Here is an 18374-nt window from a genome sequence, read left to right as displayed (position 1 = left end):
AGAAAGCATTGTTTGTATGACAAAAAGTAAAAAACAAAACATGTAACGATTGGCTATATCTTCTTACCTATGCATCTCTAAACAAAACAATATCTATTGTTCACAGCCAGAAATAGACCTCTGCGATTAGCTTCATTAAAAGGACGCATCATGTTAGATTTATTACAAGCTTTTATTTGGTAGGTAATATTGTCTAAAAAAGAAAATGTATTTTGTATATATGCTGTAGATATTGTACACCTTTTTTTCCAGATATATGTGCACCTATAGATTTTGTCCAATTTCCATTTAATTCCACCTCTTGTCAGTAAAACCTCCTGCACTCTACAGCAGTAATTGTCTTCTTATTCCAGACATTTTACACCACATAATCTATTCACATCTGTAAGTCTTCACTCATACATTTCACCAACGATTTCACTTAAACATCTTTTGTAGATCTGTTTATCATTTTTCATTTGTCCAATTATTAAGAAGCTTGTTGACTTCCTTTTTTTTTTCCGGCACTGGTTCAATATCTAAATCGAAGAGGAGAACACTTTTGTTCCTCCAGAGGATCGTGCCCTGAGAAACCTTGACATGCACAAAGGCAGCCCTAGACAAAGTTGCCCTGCTGAGAACGATAAGGTCACCCATGGGATTGCTGAGATTATCTCAGTCAGGCACTTGGACAGAATGCAGTCAAATGATGCATCATGCAGTCATTTTCTGGGGGAAAATCAATTTCTTTACCAGGTCGCTATTTGCTTTTCAAAGTGCCCTTGTAGTCTTTGCCGCTGAGCATTTATCAGTTTAAATGTTGTAAATTGATAATGTTTCTGCACGCCTTGTACCTTCCATGAGTTATTTTGGTACTTTTGTTTTTAACACATTTTGCAAACCCCTGCAGACTTAAAATCAGATAGTAATAAATTGACACAAGGTGAACGTTCTACCAATTTTCTTTAAAGATTTTTTTATTTTTTTATTTTTTAAATAAAATTCCAAGCATACTGGATATCAATCTATACAAAGCCCCAAAGTTGGGATTTAAAAAAAAAGATTGAATAAAAAGCATTGAATATTTGAATGTTTTAGAGTTATACAGTACAAATCAAGCAATCAATCGTAAAGGATTTAAGACACCTAATTTAAAACATTTAACAGGATAAACAAACAAACAACCCCTCCTTGAATCTTCATCACAATAGAAACATTATGCCATGGTATCTATGTCACTGAATGTGCACTCTCTTTTTGTAGATTACTTTTTTGTTTGATTGTTTGTTTTCCCATTAAAGCCTACACATACAGATACATACTTTTTGGGGCTACATTGATTATGCATTAAAATCTGGTCAGGTGTGTCACTTTTAAAAGCGCTTCTCTTTGTAAGCTGCACTGTAATCAAAATGTATTTGCACATTAACACCTATGCAAGGTTCTACATTAGTGACATTTTGAAATGCTTAAAACAGTCAAGTGCAGGTTTCTGTAAATTGCCTCTTTTGTTTTATGTAGTGGATCAACTAAAGTATTCCTAAACTTAAACGAGTTAGTGGATCTCGTCTCCGCTCTCTGAAGAACCCAATGTATTTTTTTCATTATTTAGTTCAATCCAAATTCATATCGGAACATATATAACACACCCTTACTATGTATTTAATATTGTTCTGCCTTACTGTGGCTTAAGGTTCATTTTAAATTATGCACAATTAAATGCAATTTAAAATTATGAGTAAAAAAAGTCCTATGCTGTTGTAAATTCCTTCACCAGTTAAAATGGAAAACAGACACAATAAATCTTCATAGCCTTTTAATTCCTTATAGTTATCAACAGTATACTGTGCTGGAAATGCAAGCTCCACTATCTCTCCGGGCTAAGTTAATTAAAGCTCTTCATACATACCTCTGTGCATGTAGATTCTGAGGTACTGCAAGCTGGTGTTTAAAACGGAGCAATACATCTCCTAACTGCAGTGGCTTAGCTACACTTTACTGTCCTGAAGGTTAAAAGAAACTGCCATCCACAAAACTCATTATGGTTTTATTTACATTCATTTTGTTTTACAGGTAAAATCACTAAATTGTGCAATGCAGACTCAGAATCTCAATTTAAGGTGATTCAAATACAAAAGTTATTAGTATTTTTTTATTTAATTATTTGAACACTTAGTATTTAGATCTGCCACCACTTAGATCAATTGAATAGAACCCAATGTTTGCCAATATGAAAAAAGAAAAAAGACAACAGATAATCTAAATGACAGTATTTTCAATACTGAATTGCACTGCATTAGAAATGAAACAAGAAATATGTCAGCACTACCAGTATTCAGCTAATGTGTTGCTTGTAAGGGGTTAAATAGAGTCCCCTTCGAACAGATGATAATTCAGATGGCTGCTGTATTCCAGATGCATCAATTTCCTTGAAAATCCAATCCATACATGTGCATATGCTATGCTGGCAGGAGTACTGACTAAAATGGCCAAAACCCAAAAGCTAATATTCTTTTGGCCAGAATAATGCAATTATTATTTTCCTAGCTATCAACCTAAGCATACAGTGCCATCTGTTATACAAAGCAAACAGACACATCTCAATTACAGAAAATGCAGCTGCCTTGACAGCCGGGATTGCAACGTTAACTGCAGCGTTTAAGTTAAGTTCTAAACTACTATAAAATAAATAATCACAATTGACCTTTGAACAGGACATTTGAACTTGTGTATTATGTTTGCAAAACAACCTTTTTATTATACATGTAAGACACCCTTTACTGTATCAAAATAATCAGCACATCCCAATGATGGCACTTCAGCTTTATTCTACACTATTATGCATATCCCAGCTATGAAAGGAATACTGTATTACTGAAGTGTACTTGGCTTAGAGCACTGAGACCTGATATTATTCTTTAACTGTAAATGTATAAGACAGCATGGAAGTGTTGAAAGATTAGTTGTTGGAGGTTTTCCAAAACTAGCCAAGAGAGGATTTGCTTTTATTCAGTATTAACACCATTTTGAGTTCTTTGCAGCTGGGTGTAACACAGTGGTAAAATTACAGCTCAGCAAACCAGTAGCAACCATTATAAAGGTTTATACAAAATACAACTATTCAGTAACTCATACAGTGAGAAACGTATAAATGTGTCAATATGTAGAATGTATGAGATACATTTAACGAAGAAAAAAAAAATATATATATCATCTACTTATAGAGGTCATCAATACACCCTTTTCATAATTTAAAGAAATAATTGTTATTTTTAGAAACATATATATATTTGTAAATATTATAAATAGTCTCCACTGTCTCTTACAACTTTTGGTCTTAATTCTTGTCAGAAAAAAAAAAAATCTAGTACCTTTTTCAACCCTTCATGTGTAATTTATATTTAAAGTTACAAACCTGGACATCTTAGTCTTAAGATACCGACTGAGACATTGGTTAACCCAGCAGCAACTTATGTTCTTAAGTTTTTCAATATAAACAAATATTGGAGAAAAAAATATCTATGCTGCATTTTGCAGTTGGGTTCTTCCCTTCCCTTATTACAGTTAGTTATGTCCTTAACATCCAGCCATACGCACAAAAAAAAGACCATCAATATAAGTCCAATATGTTTATATAGGGCAATGGAATTTTTTTTTTACAATTAATTAATTATTTGATTAAAAAAATCACTCATCAATTAATATCAAATTAATTCCCTCTGTGCTGTTAAACTAGAATCCTTTGTCACGTAAGTCACATATTGGTACCAGTAAAAAATCATTTAGAAAATGGTTCCACAGCCAATGAGAAAAACAGGTCAAAGGTTTACCCACATAAACACATTTTTAAGTCTTTATTTGTCTTCGGGTGAAGACTGTGGTATATTCCAACAACAGCAAGATGTACATTTAATTAAAAGTGCTTCACTGAATTTCTCTTTGCCATTTAAGATAAACATTTATTTTTTGTAACAATAGATTTACTATTCTCCTTCATCTTTTTGAAGCAATATACAGTACCATATTTATTTCAGAAATTATTTATTTACGGTGAAACCCTGCTTACACCCAATTTTACAGCTTGGTGGAGACTGAAACACAACAATGTCAAGGGATGTGCCCAGGTCACAAAGTAATTGTGTTGTTAAGTTGGGTAATTTTTAGTATGCTTCAGAATAATAAAACAATTGCAGCTATATTTATTTTTTATAGATATGTCTACGGATCAAACTAATGCTCTCTCCTAACAGCTAAAAATGTTGCAACAGTTTCAGGCAAACACTTGATTACAGCCATGCATAGTTAGAAAGTGTGATGCTCAAGCAAAAGATAATTAAACTTTCAAAGCACTTACTTGTGATAGTCCCAAGTAGATAGACACTGTTTCAGAGATGTATAAAAATTTTCCTTCTTTGTTTAGTGCAAATACAAATCCATCCAGAGACTGTAGTGATAAAACAAAAAAAAGATAATTGTTAGGATCTCCCTCAGCAAAGACAGGACAAATCTCACAACAGCTTAAGGTAATCTGCAAAAGTCACAAAATGCCAACGCTGGGGTGGCATTTCAAATTACTGACCTTAAATAGCGAGTCTCTTTTTAATAAACAGTAATCAAAATGAGCAATTAATTCAAGATGAAAACATCAACACAGGCAGTCATATTAAGAAGCATGATACATAAAGTTGGCTTAGATTTTAATTGATTTTGAAGAAGAACATGCTGCCTATTCGTGAAAGTTGCAGATCTAACAGTTAAGCATGACTGGGGACAAGGCAGTGATAATGCCCCCTTAACATTTGTAAATTAAAGGTTAACTGCATCTAAATATAACATGTGTATAACATTCATTTTATCAGCATTGAATCAATTGATTGATTATATTTATAATTCATTGTTACATGAATTTATAACAGATTATTTTAGAGATACTTCATCAATTTTGATTTAGTTATTGTAACCCAATACACAAAAGCAATGGAACAAAAATGTGGGTGGTACAGTCTATATATATATATATATATAATATATATAGATATATAGATATGATATATATATATATATATATATATATTAAATTTTCTTATGTGAATGAATTATACAAATATACAGTATGTACTAAGAAATGGCAGTTTAAATATGCCAAATGCGTTTGATGAGAAGAACAACCATTTGCAAACAACTGGCAAAAATAAATAAATACAAAGTCTTTCATATCAGCTGAAAAGAAGAAAATACTATTTATTTATTCTGCTATTACTGCAGGCTACTTCAATCCTAAATAAATGTTTCCAACAGGCAGCAATTAAGATACTAGGGTCAAAGGAGTTAATTACATATTGTCCCCCACCATGTATGATAATCTAAATGAAGTTAACCATGTCTGGATTAAGATGAAAGGAGTCTCCACAATAGCAAAACAAGGTATGAATGTGCCATGTAACCACAGACTTATTTATGTTTAATAAAAACTAAATAAAAAACAAAACATCTCTAAATTAGCCAGCATGTTGTTAAAAAGCCTCCTATTTAAAAGAAACTCAGTCATTGAGAGATTTTTATATTCCTAGTAAAACACCCTCAGGCTATTTGCAGTGTATCGATATGAAGCTGACTTTGCTAACTCCCATTGAAACTCTGTATAAAATTCAGAAAATATACTTATTAAATGATAATGTTAGGTATCGGGGTTTACATTACTCTAATAATGTCAGTATGTGTGCTTCATTTGTCTCCCGACATCAGCGCTAATATAATATTGATACATTTTTCATTTCAGACAATACTTCATGCTAGACGAGCAAATCTGCATTTAGCATCCCTCACAACACATTAGTGTGTGTACCAGAAGAACCCAATTGATAAAAATGTGGGCTGAGAATGTAAGGCCTGCTGCTAATCTCTGCGCTAGTTTTTATTGTTTTTAACAGCAAATGCATAAACTTTCACACTAGGCACTGACAGTTTAAATGAAAGTGGGGAATATATAAATATAATACAGTTTTTTTTTGCCTTTCTTCATTGGTAGTTAGTTTTAAAATGCAGAGCTTTAAAAATATTCACATTGCTGCAGTTGATATTGCTTTGTACTCAATCTTCTGTTCATATGTTTTAGTTATAATATTTACAGAATCTTTCTCCTGGATGTACTCAATTTCAACAGTTTTTTTTTTCTCCTCTCTCATATTCATCCAAGCTATAACCACAGGGAAATAAATACCTTTACACTACACAGTCCGGACACCAATCACACCCTCATTGAACTCTGCAGACTGGAGGCTGTTTCTGCAAAGGTGAGGTAGCTTATATCAATTTGCCCCTTACGATGAAACCCTTCCTGGTGTTTGAAGTCAGCAGTAGCCACTTCTCTTAACACTTGCACTTTCTTTTTTAAAATAAAAGCCATCTGCAATACTCCAAATCCAATTCTCCAGCGAGCATCACTTCATGAGGAGCTTCAGAGGTGATAAACTGCCTCTGTTTACAGGCTAACTGCTGTGTAAAGTATGTGATAAATCATGAGGAAACAAACTTCTGGTCTATGAGAGAAACAGATTATATTAAGAATATTTGATACCATTTACTTAAAAATCGCCACGCTCCTCTGGTTCCCTTGCTATTATAAATAACTTGTGACACCAAAACACACTGAAGTGATTCTGTCGACGAGAATAAGCCCCTTTCCAGCATGAAAAGCTCAAATGCAAAGCTAATGTTGACACCTTCCTTTACTGCTGCAGTGCTGACCTTCTGCTTCTGTTCTACAGCTGGTATCTCAGAACAGGGGAGAAGACAATCTGGAGCTGAGCTGTCAACAGAACTTAAATCCCTTACTGCACTCCCAGGCAAAAAAAATGTATGTTCCACAGCTAACCCGCAAACCGATTACTTGCAGCAGGGAAGATAAACAAGCGAAGATTGTATCAAAAGCAACACATCAAAATAAATGCTATATAGCAGAATGGCATTAAAGATTGTGAAGTTGAAGATAGTATATGCTGAAAAGAATAATAATAACAACAGGTAATACATTCCAGAGGCAAATTCAGTCTGTTGTCACATAAAATAACACTTGCATTTTTATGCTTAAATAATTGGTCACACACAATCTGTGTTTGCATATATATATATATATATATATATATATATATATATATATATATATATATATATACACACACACACACACACACACACATATATATATATATATATATATATATATATAACCTTTTTGCTTTTTATAAGCACTGCTTTGAAGGATTAAAAGGCATGTCAAAAAAAAAAAGAGCCAACAGAAACTTGCTTTGTGGGGTACTAGTTGGAGATTTGAATCCTGACGGATCTCAGACTAAAATGTAGAGAATTTACTTAACTTCCAGAAAATGTCTATAGATGACCAAACATTGTCCCTTTTCTGAGTGCTGTTCTGTTACATCCCCAAAACTTTACAAATTATTAAAACACGGAACATACTGTACAGTACTATACATATAAACTAGAAACTTAGAAACTAAGTTAAAGTTGTGAGGCAGTGTCTGTATTATAAATGCCCTTGCTTCTTTATGGCTTAAGTTACCTTGAGCTGGCCAAGATATCCTATACTTCCCAAACCAAGACAATACGTTCAGAAAATTTGTAGCTGCAGCAGCCTTTCAAGCTCATCAGCTGGCACGTGAAAATCGACTCTACAGTCATGATTGTGTGACATTGTCACACGAATACATTGTGAAACAGCAAAAGGACGTCCTTTTGGCAGCGCAACTTTACGGGCAGGGTCAATCGCTTTCTCACGATAAAAATAGCTGTAAAAACCCATGTATACCGGAGCAGGAATCGTGTTTGTGGCTCAAGAGATTTCAGCAGTCAAAATCCTGTTCTTCTGACTTAATCAAACGTAATCTCCAGCAGAAAGGCTGTACAAAACATATCATTTTATTCAAGCACATCATATCAAACATCTGACTGCCGAAACACCATATTTAAATGAACAATTAAACAGAAAAGTGGTTATTTTCTAACTTACCACATATAAAGCAGTACTTCAAAATTGAAAAACTATAATAAAATAAACATTTCAAAAGAAACTAGTGTGCAAACAGGTTTATTTCTACATACAAAACTGTAAAAACAAAAGTCATTTTTAATCTAAAACAAAAGTAACATGATTTCTTTTGCGTGCGTGTCAACCGCAACACAAAATCCAGGTTGAGCTGCTCCTGCAGCCTGCAGCTTTACAGTTTTCTGATTGAAATTTTTCTGCTGAAGTGCTGTGGCTAGCTTCAAGGTGAAATCTTTATTCAAAATAAAAACATGTATTGTTAAAGACGGCTCTAGTGTTAATGAAATGCAACTTTTAGAGTGTTCCACAAACACATACAAATAAATTCTAAGTAGTAAAACTTGTACTTAGAAATGATATGTTATATAATTGTGTGTGTGTGTGTGTGTGTGTGTGTGTGTGTGTGTGTGTGTGCGTGTGTGCGTGTGTGTGTGAAAGGTAACCAGACAAACAAGTACCTAATGTGCGGCATAATTCAGAATGTGCGCAACAACACGTGAATTAATTTCTCTTGTTAAATGTTTTTATCTTCATGGCAGTGCATCAAGCTCTCCTCACGATATTCTGAGTCGTTCTTTTCCTACTTAGTAAGCAGACACAGACATTTCAATATCCTCTCCCCTAAATGACTATGAATTGAGTAATCTGCACTGATAAGGACGACTTTCTTTTCCTAAAACTGAACTGCATAGCAACGCATTTCCTGAAAAGTATGGCAAACATTTAGTGAGGAAAACTGTCATGACTTCCGCATGTAAACGCCGCCACGCCATTGTTGGCAAACAGGAATGACGCCCTCTCTAATACCAAGGACACAACAACTGTCAGTTTCTTTTGAGCCTGAAGCTTTAGTGGGCACTTTAAAGCCAGTGGTAGTCTCATCTCATGGGCTGATTGGCTATTAACCTACCCTTAACTACTGTATTAGGTCAGCCAATATGGAAAGAAGCATCAGCTCAATGGGCAGCTGGCAGTATAGTCACCAAATGTTTTTTGGGCAGTCCCAGAGCTCTGAACAACAACACAATATAAAGCAGGCTTGTAAGATGATGTCTTGCTGTCTGCACATCTAAAAAAAAAGTGTGTGTAACATTTTAAGCCAATGATCCCTTTTTGCGTTTAACTATGTACAGAATTAGCCAACATGGCCAGTTTTCACAGTCCTGTGATCTGTTCTGATTTAAGCAGGTTTTAGGGCATGTCTAATGTGATATATTTAAAGGGTGAAAATGGCAGAACTAGCATAGTTGTCAGTTAGAGTTTAGTGAATTATAAATCTCACAATGAGCCATTTACAAGGATTAAGGAAGCTAAATTTGGACACAAAGTAAGTACATCATCAAAAGCTGCCACATTGCTGAGGGGACTGCCTTATATATTTGTAATTTAAGTCAACCTGGCAAGCCATGTAGAAATGTGCAAATACAGAAGGATAGATTGATATATTTACTAGGAGTGCTGATAGCTGGTGCAATGTTTAAACCACTAGTCTTCTCTAATTCATGCATTCAGACTTTTCCTGAACTATTGTTGAGCCAATCGTATAGCTGTCTCTCAAAAAAAAAAAATTTGTTTATGCAACCCATGACATATTTATCGGTCCTTTATACTATGAAGTGACCTGTCTAAGACAGCAATTTTTTCCCCTAATAAATTCATTTCTACCTTTAAGTTTTTTAATGGAATCTGAAACACTACTGTACGTACTGTGCTGCCAAATTCCAGTATACCATATTTAACGGCACAGACTTACTGTATGTAATACAAACCCTTACTGTAGCTCTAGAGACAGGAAATGCTTTTTTTTTTTATGGTGTTCAGCAAGTTTCGTTTACATTTTTCAATGTACCTTTTTTGTAATAAAGACTATTATTTATCTTTTTTTACTATTAACACATTTTTTCTCTGTATTGTAAAAATAATGAGAGAAGTCAGAAATGCAGCGGAAAAGAAAAAAAAAAGTGTCGCCAGGAGATACTACAGTCAAGTCAGACAAGGATCAGCAGTTATTTTTCAGCTGGACTAGACTTCTCCCATGTCTTGCCTATCTTTCATTAAAGTATGATGATAACTTTCTTATTTTTATATTACTAGTATCTAGGACATCTAAGTGAAATACCAGCCTTTCTGCTGAAAAGAAGAAAAAAAAACAGATATTTGCTTGTTAATATCCAACCGCAAATTATAGAATGGTACAGCAGAGAATAATTTACTAAACAGGGAATAGTGCTGCGCCTTAAAAAAGGTCTCCTTGGGGTTATGAACCAACAATGTTGTTTTTTCTTCCCTGCGTGCTAGGATTTAATTAAGTGATAACAGTCACCTTGGGGTGACTGCACAAGACAACAATATCTGGGTGAAGAGAAATGCTGAAGAGAGTACAGTAGGTTTATCTAACAAAAAGCAATAAAAGAAAAAGAATGTGGTGGTATTTACATTATATATATATATAAACAATAAAAAAAAGCTGTTTTATTTACCTGCGCCAAAAGTAGACTAAGGCAAAAAAAATAAATAATCATTTTGAAAAACAGATTTGAGTTAACTGAGACCATAAGAGGATTACTTATTTAAAAGCTTAGGTGTTTAAATCCTGGCTTAATAAAATAAAATAGCAATATAGATATACAAACAAAATGCTTCCTCAACACAGTGAACAGTGGCATTGGGAAGCAGATTACCTGGAATAATTAATCCAAATGAAAACAATAAATCTTACAAATAAGTGAGTGTTTATGATTGCTTGGAGGATAGAGCACATATATTAGATTGTCTATGGTTATAATTAATGTAATGTAAATTCGTAATTTTCAGAGTTTATTAACATTAGACTTGATTACTGGCAGTTGATTTTAAAACAGAAAATCGCATAATTGGTGCATATTCTTCTTCTCCACAGTGTAGGAATGCAGGACATACAATTAGAAACAAAATAATTGTCAATAGGGCACAGGGCCCCCATGGGCAGCCAGGATGGCCCTGGTTTGACGTTTGTTCTGGAGGGATATGTGTCTCTAATTCCTGCAGGAAAGTGGGGGGTGAGACTGTTCCTTGTGAAACATTAGCTTTTTATTCAGTCTTGGATATGGAGCTACTGTATGGAAAACACAGTCAATCATTTATTGGGATTGAAAAATCTACTGGGACTCCTGGTACTTAAAAATTTTTTAAACAAACGATTGACATAGAAAAATAACAACTTATACTGCAGAGTTTATAACTGGGGAAAAAACAAAAAACAAACAGTAAAATATGATTTATACAGTATATTGTATTACAGTTCAAACAAATGTAGGGACTAAACTGGTGTAGTACACAACTTTGGAACACGTTTTAAAATATATATCAAAGGAAAAATGTGTTTGAAATGGCTTGGAAATTGCCTCAGCTTCAAATGACGCTCAAGAATTAAGCTATAGTTATTTGTACAAAAGCAGCAGTCATGTAGTTCATTAATTCACAGCAAACAGCAGAGGATTTACAGTACATTACCAAAATAAAGAAGAATATCAATACATGTGAACATTATCAAACAATATTAAATGCTTTCACTTAACACTATAAACTTGCTTTCTTTTTGTTTACATTATGTGTTTCGTAAGGATTTAATAGGAATATGAATAGCCCCCGTACCTGAAACATATAATCTACAGTATTTACTGTAACAATTACTGGTATCTGTATTTCTAACAAGTAGCCATATTCCACATGCAGCAACTGCACAGAATAAAGTGGTTTCAAAAATTAGAAATTTAACATTTAATCATTTGCATCCAATAATTCAAGATGCAGAACCTTTGATATTAACCCCGTTAATAAGTCTCTTAGCTCAACATTTTTTACAACAATTTAATGTAGATGTTCTGAACAGGCAATGCTTACACTTCAAGTAGCGAGAGGGGGCTCTGAAGAAAATTCCCCAGCTCCATGTAATGAAAAGCTGAGGATATACCTTCTGCGGTTTTTCAGCGCGATGCTTTCACATCCTTTTGTCAAGGGTTTTTAAACTGACAACTTGTAAATTTAAAATACAAAAATGCCCAAAGCGATAACCACCGGCTCCGAGAAACTCCTTCAATAAGGAGGAGAAAAAAGGAGTCTAAGCAATGCTTCTTAAGAAATCACACAGGGCCTGACCACGATAGTCTAATTATGCTAATTGCTTCAATGCCCTTGCTTTATTTATGCTGAGCGGCTAAGATAAATAAAAGGAAATTGCCTTGGATCTAACTGGATTCATTTCAGAATGCAAACTAGCCCTTGTTTGTTTTGTGATTGCTGATCTGTTTACACTAAATTCTGCAGGTAATTGCAGTTTTGATTGCACATTTATTTCTCTATGTACAGTCTTTTTTTTATAAAATCTCTTGTTATAATTAAATAGTTTGTAATATTTAAACTCACTAAACAGCAAAAAAAAAAAAAAAAAAAAAAAGAGTAAACATTTACATATTCCACACATGAAAGATAATCCTGCAGTGTTGGGAACGCAGAATACTGTATTTTTAATTTTGCTGTTTAGTGTAATGTTGACAGGTTTAATTTGCCCTTACATATAAGCCATTGTTATTTAAATTAACATTAATATAGCAGATCTTTCTAATTTAGAGATACAAGTTTGGTTCTAAAAAGGACTGGATATACAAGAAAGAACGTTCAACCCATGCATCTGTTCTCAAGTCAGTACAGTGCAATGGACAGATGTCCACATGTATCCCAGATCTGCTGCACCATATGCACTTTTGATAACCCATAATTTACTGTGTTACAGATCTTTTTTTTAAAATAATTTCTTCAGATTAGTATATCTTTCTACAGAAAAATATTTATGTTTTGGAAATTTGGGAACATATACCATAGATTGTACCCATTTTCTCCCCAATTTAAAACGCACACTCCAAATAACAAAGCCGTAAATCGTAATTTTTCAGTTTGAAATATATACAGTGTCTTTCTAAATCACAGAGGATAATATTAGAAAGGACTTTCGGCTTATAAAAATACAAGTCTGGTTTCAAAAGGTGCTCTTTTATGAATCATTTAAATAAGCTGTGAATGTTCAGGGTTACAGTCATGCCAAGGACTGAAAAAAAATAATAACACAGCCCTGAGAACCAGAGTTCTCAAATCAGAACCCCAAGCATACGTCCTAAAAAGAATCAAAGTGAGACACAGAGTCTGTGCTTATCTGATCTCAACTGAGAACTGGAATACAATAACACTGTGGCAGGTATTCCACATTGGCTTTAGATGTCTGGATTTTAGCTTCCAATTTGACCCTCTAAAGGTATTGGACTTCATGAACACCAGTGTGCACTGTTCAGCTTGGCACTGCCACATTTTTAAGGAATGTACACCCTTGTTTTAAGACTTCAGGTCTTGATTTTTCATGCATATTTCTCGATTTACAAAAATGCCTGGTTCCGCGGGACAGTTGCCTCATATTCCCAAAGCACCTTTAAAAATGTGCTGGGCACAAGGTAAAAGCGAAAAAAAAAAAAAAAAGGTGGACAATTGTAGAGCTGTGTCGGGGGTGTTGACCAGCCAAAATCATTATACATGCACACCCACAAGCTCGACTCATGCATGTGCAACACAAAGAAAAAAGTACTTTGTAAGGTCAGCTCAACCCGGCTTGGCGCTTCAGTACTCCCCTGGGTCCTATTGCAAGTTATTTTAAACTATTACATTGTTTTGAGTTCCTTTATTTCCAGTACTGCCAAACATTCCAGCAAAAAAAAAAAAAAACACATATTTTTTCTGTACATTTTGTACATTTTACATTTGTACAAACTAAATTACCCAAATAATAGATAGTGAATGAAATAGACACACATACAGTACAAACCTGTCCCAACAACTAATATAGTGTGCCTCAATAAATAATAACAGGACATCTGAAAATGCACAGTATGCAAACGGTCAGACTAAGAAACATGTTTTGTATTGAAATTGGTTACCTGTTTTTTCCCACCTTGAACCATATTTAAAATACTGGTAAATACAAAAAGAATGCACATCAAAAAAGGAAACTTTACACACTGCTGGCTTTAAAAGTTGTTTCAGACAGTCTTCTTTTGTTTGTCATCCCTACCCCAGCTGTGGCCTGTGTGGGGCTCGATGGAGCCATGTACCTCTGGTATCTCAAAAAACTGTGTTGATTTATATATTGTATTTTTGAGGCCTCTCTGCAATAGGGAACAAAAAGTGCAAGCCACTGGAGGTTCAATTGACACATCTTTTGTGTACCTCTGTAAAACACGAGCCACTAACTTACAATGCATCCACAGGAAACCAGCTGCATAAAGAATTCAAATAGGAAGGGTTCCCAGAGGTGTATCGTTGTTTAAGAAAAAAAGTAAAAGAAAAGAAAATTCAATAGAGAATCACTCTTGTCTTCTTTTGTAAGAAATCAAGATTCAGCAAAAGTTTTGTCTTGGGAACTTAGCAGATATAAGCCTAGATAAAATGTACATTAATCATTCCTGCAATTCTTATATTTCTTTAACACAAATCCTTTTTAAACACCTGATCCTTGGTTTGACTCACATAAAGCCTATCGCTTCAGTAGGGTTATAGTGTTATGCCCTCAAGGCTTAGATAAGCCAATGCCATAGTCCCATAGTTTGTTAAATCACTGCCACCACATTTAGCTGAAAGGAGGGACTATAGGAATAGAACTGGGGTTTTTTTGTTTTGTTTTTTTGCAGCCTTTTCTAAGAAACGTATCAGGCTGCTAAAGGAGACATTAGTCTTTTGTCTGGATTGTGCCTGACATATCCTTATGAAAACCATCTTGAACTTGTCTTCGGTCTAATCTAGGTTAACCACCTCCGGCTCTCATAAGCATTTAAAAAGCACCTCACAAAACTGCACCCTTGTACTATTTCCTTTAATATCTAAATATCTTTTCAAGTAACTCTTACATGTGGAGTAGAACCATTTTATTTCTGTCATACTCTCCATAAAAGCCATAGGCCTGCAGTTTTATCTTTACAAAGAAAGGCAAACAGAAAGTCCCCACCCCCCCAAAAAAAACTGTATAAAAAAGTGCCATTTAGTATATCACTGTATTATTTATGGATAAAAGGGGTTGGTCTATAGATATTATATACAGGTTCAATTTACTTTAAGTACTGTATTTGTGGCATGATGATATTGTACGTTACATAAAGGCATTCTGTCAGATATTTTGTGGTTTTTTGGGGGGTTTTGTCTTTAACTGAATTTCTGCCCCTGACTGGTCAGAATATCTGTTTAACAAAAAATAACAAAAAGCTTGTAAATCAAGGCAATGACTTCTGGGCTCTTACAGGTTGAGCTCTGCAGTGCAGACTCGCTTTACCTAAGCCTTTGTTTGTTTGTAAGCTTATAAAAGCATTCTAAAATCCAAACTGAAGTTGCATGAGGGCCCACAGATCATTATTATTTTGCACCAAAATGCTGCAATTCAGTAGTTAATAACTATTAAAAAAAACATTTCTCTTTCATTTTTACAATCTGACAGAAGAAAAACGTACTAACCAAAACATTCAGGCCTAAGTGCAAAGTACTACCTCTTCCCTATCACTCTGTGTGACTAAAACAAGCTACATCTTACATATTGTACTGGGGTTTCTGTGAACCTGCTCTTATTTATTTATCATTTAGTATTGAATTCCCAATTTTAAAAAGTTAGACAGGCAGAGATTTTGTGTGTATTTATTGGCATCCATTTCCACACAAACCGAAAGTTAAAGCAGCAGTAATCATCTCTAGGGTCTTTTATAGACCTGTAAGAAAACCAATAAAAGCTGCAAGTAGTAATATGTATCCTGTTGTGTGGAATTTAATCAGCATGCAGGGATGTTACTGTATTGTCCAAAATAAATAATTTGGACATAAACAAAAAAAAAACAACACATATCACAAAGCAATGCAGGTCTTTTGTCTTTGAGAATGAGGTATAAACTGCCAGACCCGCTAAGTTGAAGATTTAAATGATTAAGCTGTGTTTTTAGTGAAGTAGGTTCTCTGTTTGTTCAGGGGTGGTACTAGAAACATACAAGCATTTACCATGGTTCTTCTCTAAATCACAATGAAAGTTTTCAAGATACATATTTTCTGCAGTTAATAGCTCTATGGGGCATTGTCAGAAGAACACGCTGAAACTGGAGGGGTCTTACCATTTTAAAAATCTTTAGAGGCTTAATTACTAATTAAACCCCAGCCACATGACCCATGAGGTGATGTCAGTCCACTAATTAAATATGTAAATGTGGACAGGGAGTAGTGAATGAGGAACAAGCTGCTTATTAATATAAAAACTCTTATCAAGTGAGATCTGTAAGCTATCACAATGGGCTTCTTTCTTGTAACAAATATACTAGTTCTGTGTATTCTCCATATGCCACCTAATAACTTTTTTGAATGATATTATTGTATGCATTTCAGGTGGGAATAAATAACATTTGAGAACTATAAAAGCATTAGCAGGTTGTACTCCTATAGTTAGACAGGGTATTTGTACTGGTGTCTCGGCTTCTCATTTGTGAAGGGAAGTTCTCCTCTCCTAAGGATTTGTATACACCCCAAGTACACCCTCCATCAGATAGACATCTATACTTTTTTCTTTGAAACGTCTGGATCTGTACTTTACCTAACATTGCCTCCTGGTTATTCATTTGGAACTATGCTATATCTCCTAGCAAGGTTTCTCCATTTCTTCCATTTAACAGTTCTGCTCTTTGCAATGTACATTTTCCTATGACAGCAGTTAAAAACAAGTATGCAGTGCATATATGTATATTTAATATAACAGAAAAGCATGCTTATTTATATTGTATAAATGCTGGTTGTTAATTACAACACCACTACAAAAATAAAACTGTACACTTGACATAAAACAAGCTGACAGCAGGTTCGACAAACAGCCTTCTGAAAGGTCAGTGACACTGGAGGCCATGAACCACAGGCGAGCAAACAATTTCCAATTTCTTAATGGAGAGGCCTTAGTGCTATAGCACACATGGGGTGTAACTCCAGTGTTCACTTTTAATATTTTATTACTATCACCTGTAATACATCTTCCTGCCAGGGCTGGGGCTGCTTTCCCATTTACTGTACTGTGTGTCATCCCAATCCACTAGCATTCTGGAGCCTGGTTGGAAGAGGAACTCCTGGTATCATCAGCAATTTATACTCTACCATACAAGCGCTATATGAAGTACAGCAGAGACAAACCAATTCTCCTCACTCCATGCCATGCCATGTCACCTTCAGTCAACACAGCCAAATGACTTTCAGCAGCTTGACCAGATACAAATGCAGACATTAAGGTTAAAGGTCATTATATCAAGACAGAACAATAATTCAAGGCCCCACCTTGCCACTTGATATATAATGTGTTATATCTACATGACCACAGGGCTTGGTCCTGTGCTTTCCAGAGCTTGGATTCATGTGTGCCCTGTCCCAGACTGCCTTACTTTGTGGGCAGCCTAGTAGGTGAATTTATATCACAGTGGTTTGTCATTGAGTCTGGAAATGTGTTTGTGGAGAAGCTGGTTAATCAAGTTAGACAAGCAGCAATCTAGAAAGATCATTCATAAGTAGACACACTTCATATATTTTATAATTCACAGCAACGTTAAAACAGACATATACACTTGCTAACTAAAAACCAGCAAAACTGATCATGCATAGAATATAACACTTTATTAAGGGGTTGTTTTGAATCAAGGCTCAGGGTGACTTGCATTTATAACAAATGTAATGACAGGTTAAAATCAAGGGTTGCTCTGACATTCTCTTTGCAAAGGTCAATGTAGTGGGTCTACAATGGAGAAATGAAGACACTGCCATCATTGCCAAGGCAAAAGGTCAGACACAAGCTGATTGGTGATAGAACTATCAAATTAACCAATCAATACAAGCCAACAATACATGGAAGCAGCCCCCCTGGGAGAAACACAGGCCAAATGCCAGCACGTCAATAGTGCACTGCCTGGAGAAACAACAGCAATTTAAATAAAATTCACTTTAAAAACATTAAACTCTACCTGAAATGCATTGTAAATCTGCAACATGTTATTGAAGGATAAATGGTATAAAAGCTATCTATATTCAAAGTATTCCTACTTTTTTTAAATTGCTGCAAATGTCTGCATTATATGAAACACAACCAATCCAATATAATGCATATACAAAGAAAACAGGCTTTTTAAATTTATTTTTATTTAGTAGTTGCCAATTGTTTTTTTTAAATAATTTTTTCTCCTAATTTATAATAGCCAATTATTTTTAGGCTCAGCTCACTGCTACCACCACCTGTGCTGACTTGGGAGCGGTGAAG

The 18374-nt window shown here is 34.6% G+C and overlaps 1 protein-coding gene across 4 annotated transcripts in view; it reads right to left on the bottom strand.

Annotated features, from left to right (window-relative positions):
* The window catches only part of LOC121329793 (neuronal PAS domain-containing protein 3-like), a 232055-nt gene that overhangs the window by 86138 nt on the left and 127543 nt on the right, over nt 1-18374 (bottom strand). For all 4 annotated transcript variants that reach the window (XM_041275604.1, XM_041275605.1, XM_041275607.1 and 1 more), the window contains one exon: nt 4334-4423. In XM_041275604.1, coding sequence (XP_041131538.1) covers nt 4334-4423 — 90 coding nt within the window. The remainder of the gene's footprint in view (nt 1-4333; nt 4424-18374) is intronic.

Source organism: Polyodon spathula, chromosome 17 (assembly GCF_017654505.1).
Source record: "Polyodon spathula isolate WHYD16114869_AA chromosome 17, ASM1765450v1, whole genome shotgun sequence".
In the NCBI taxonomy this organism is placed as follows: Eukaryota; Metazoa; Chordata; class Actinopteri; order Acipenseriformes; family Polyodontidae; genus Polyodon; species Polyodon spathula.
Note: the sequence above shows the minus strand (reverse complement) of the source record. Positions and strands in the feature narration are given on the sequence as shown.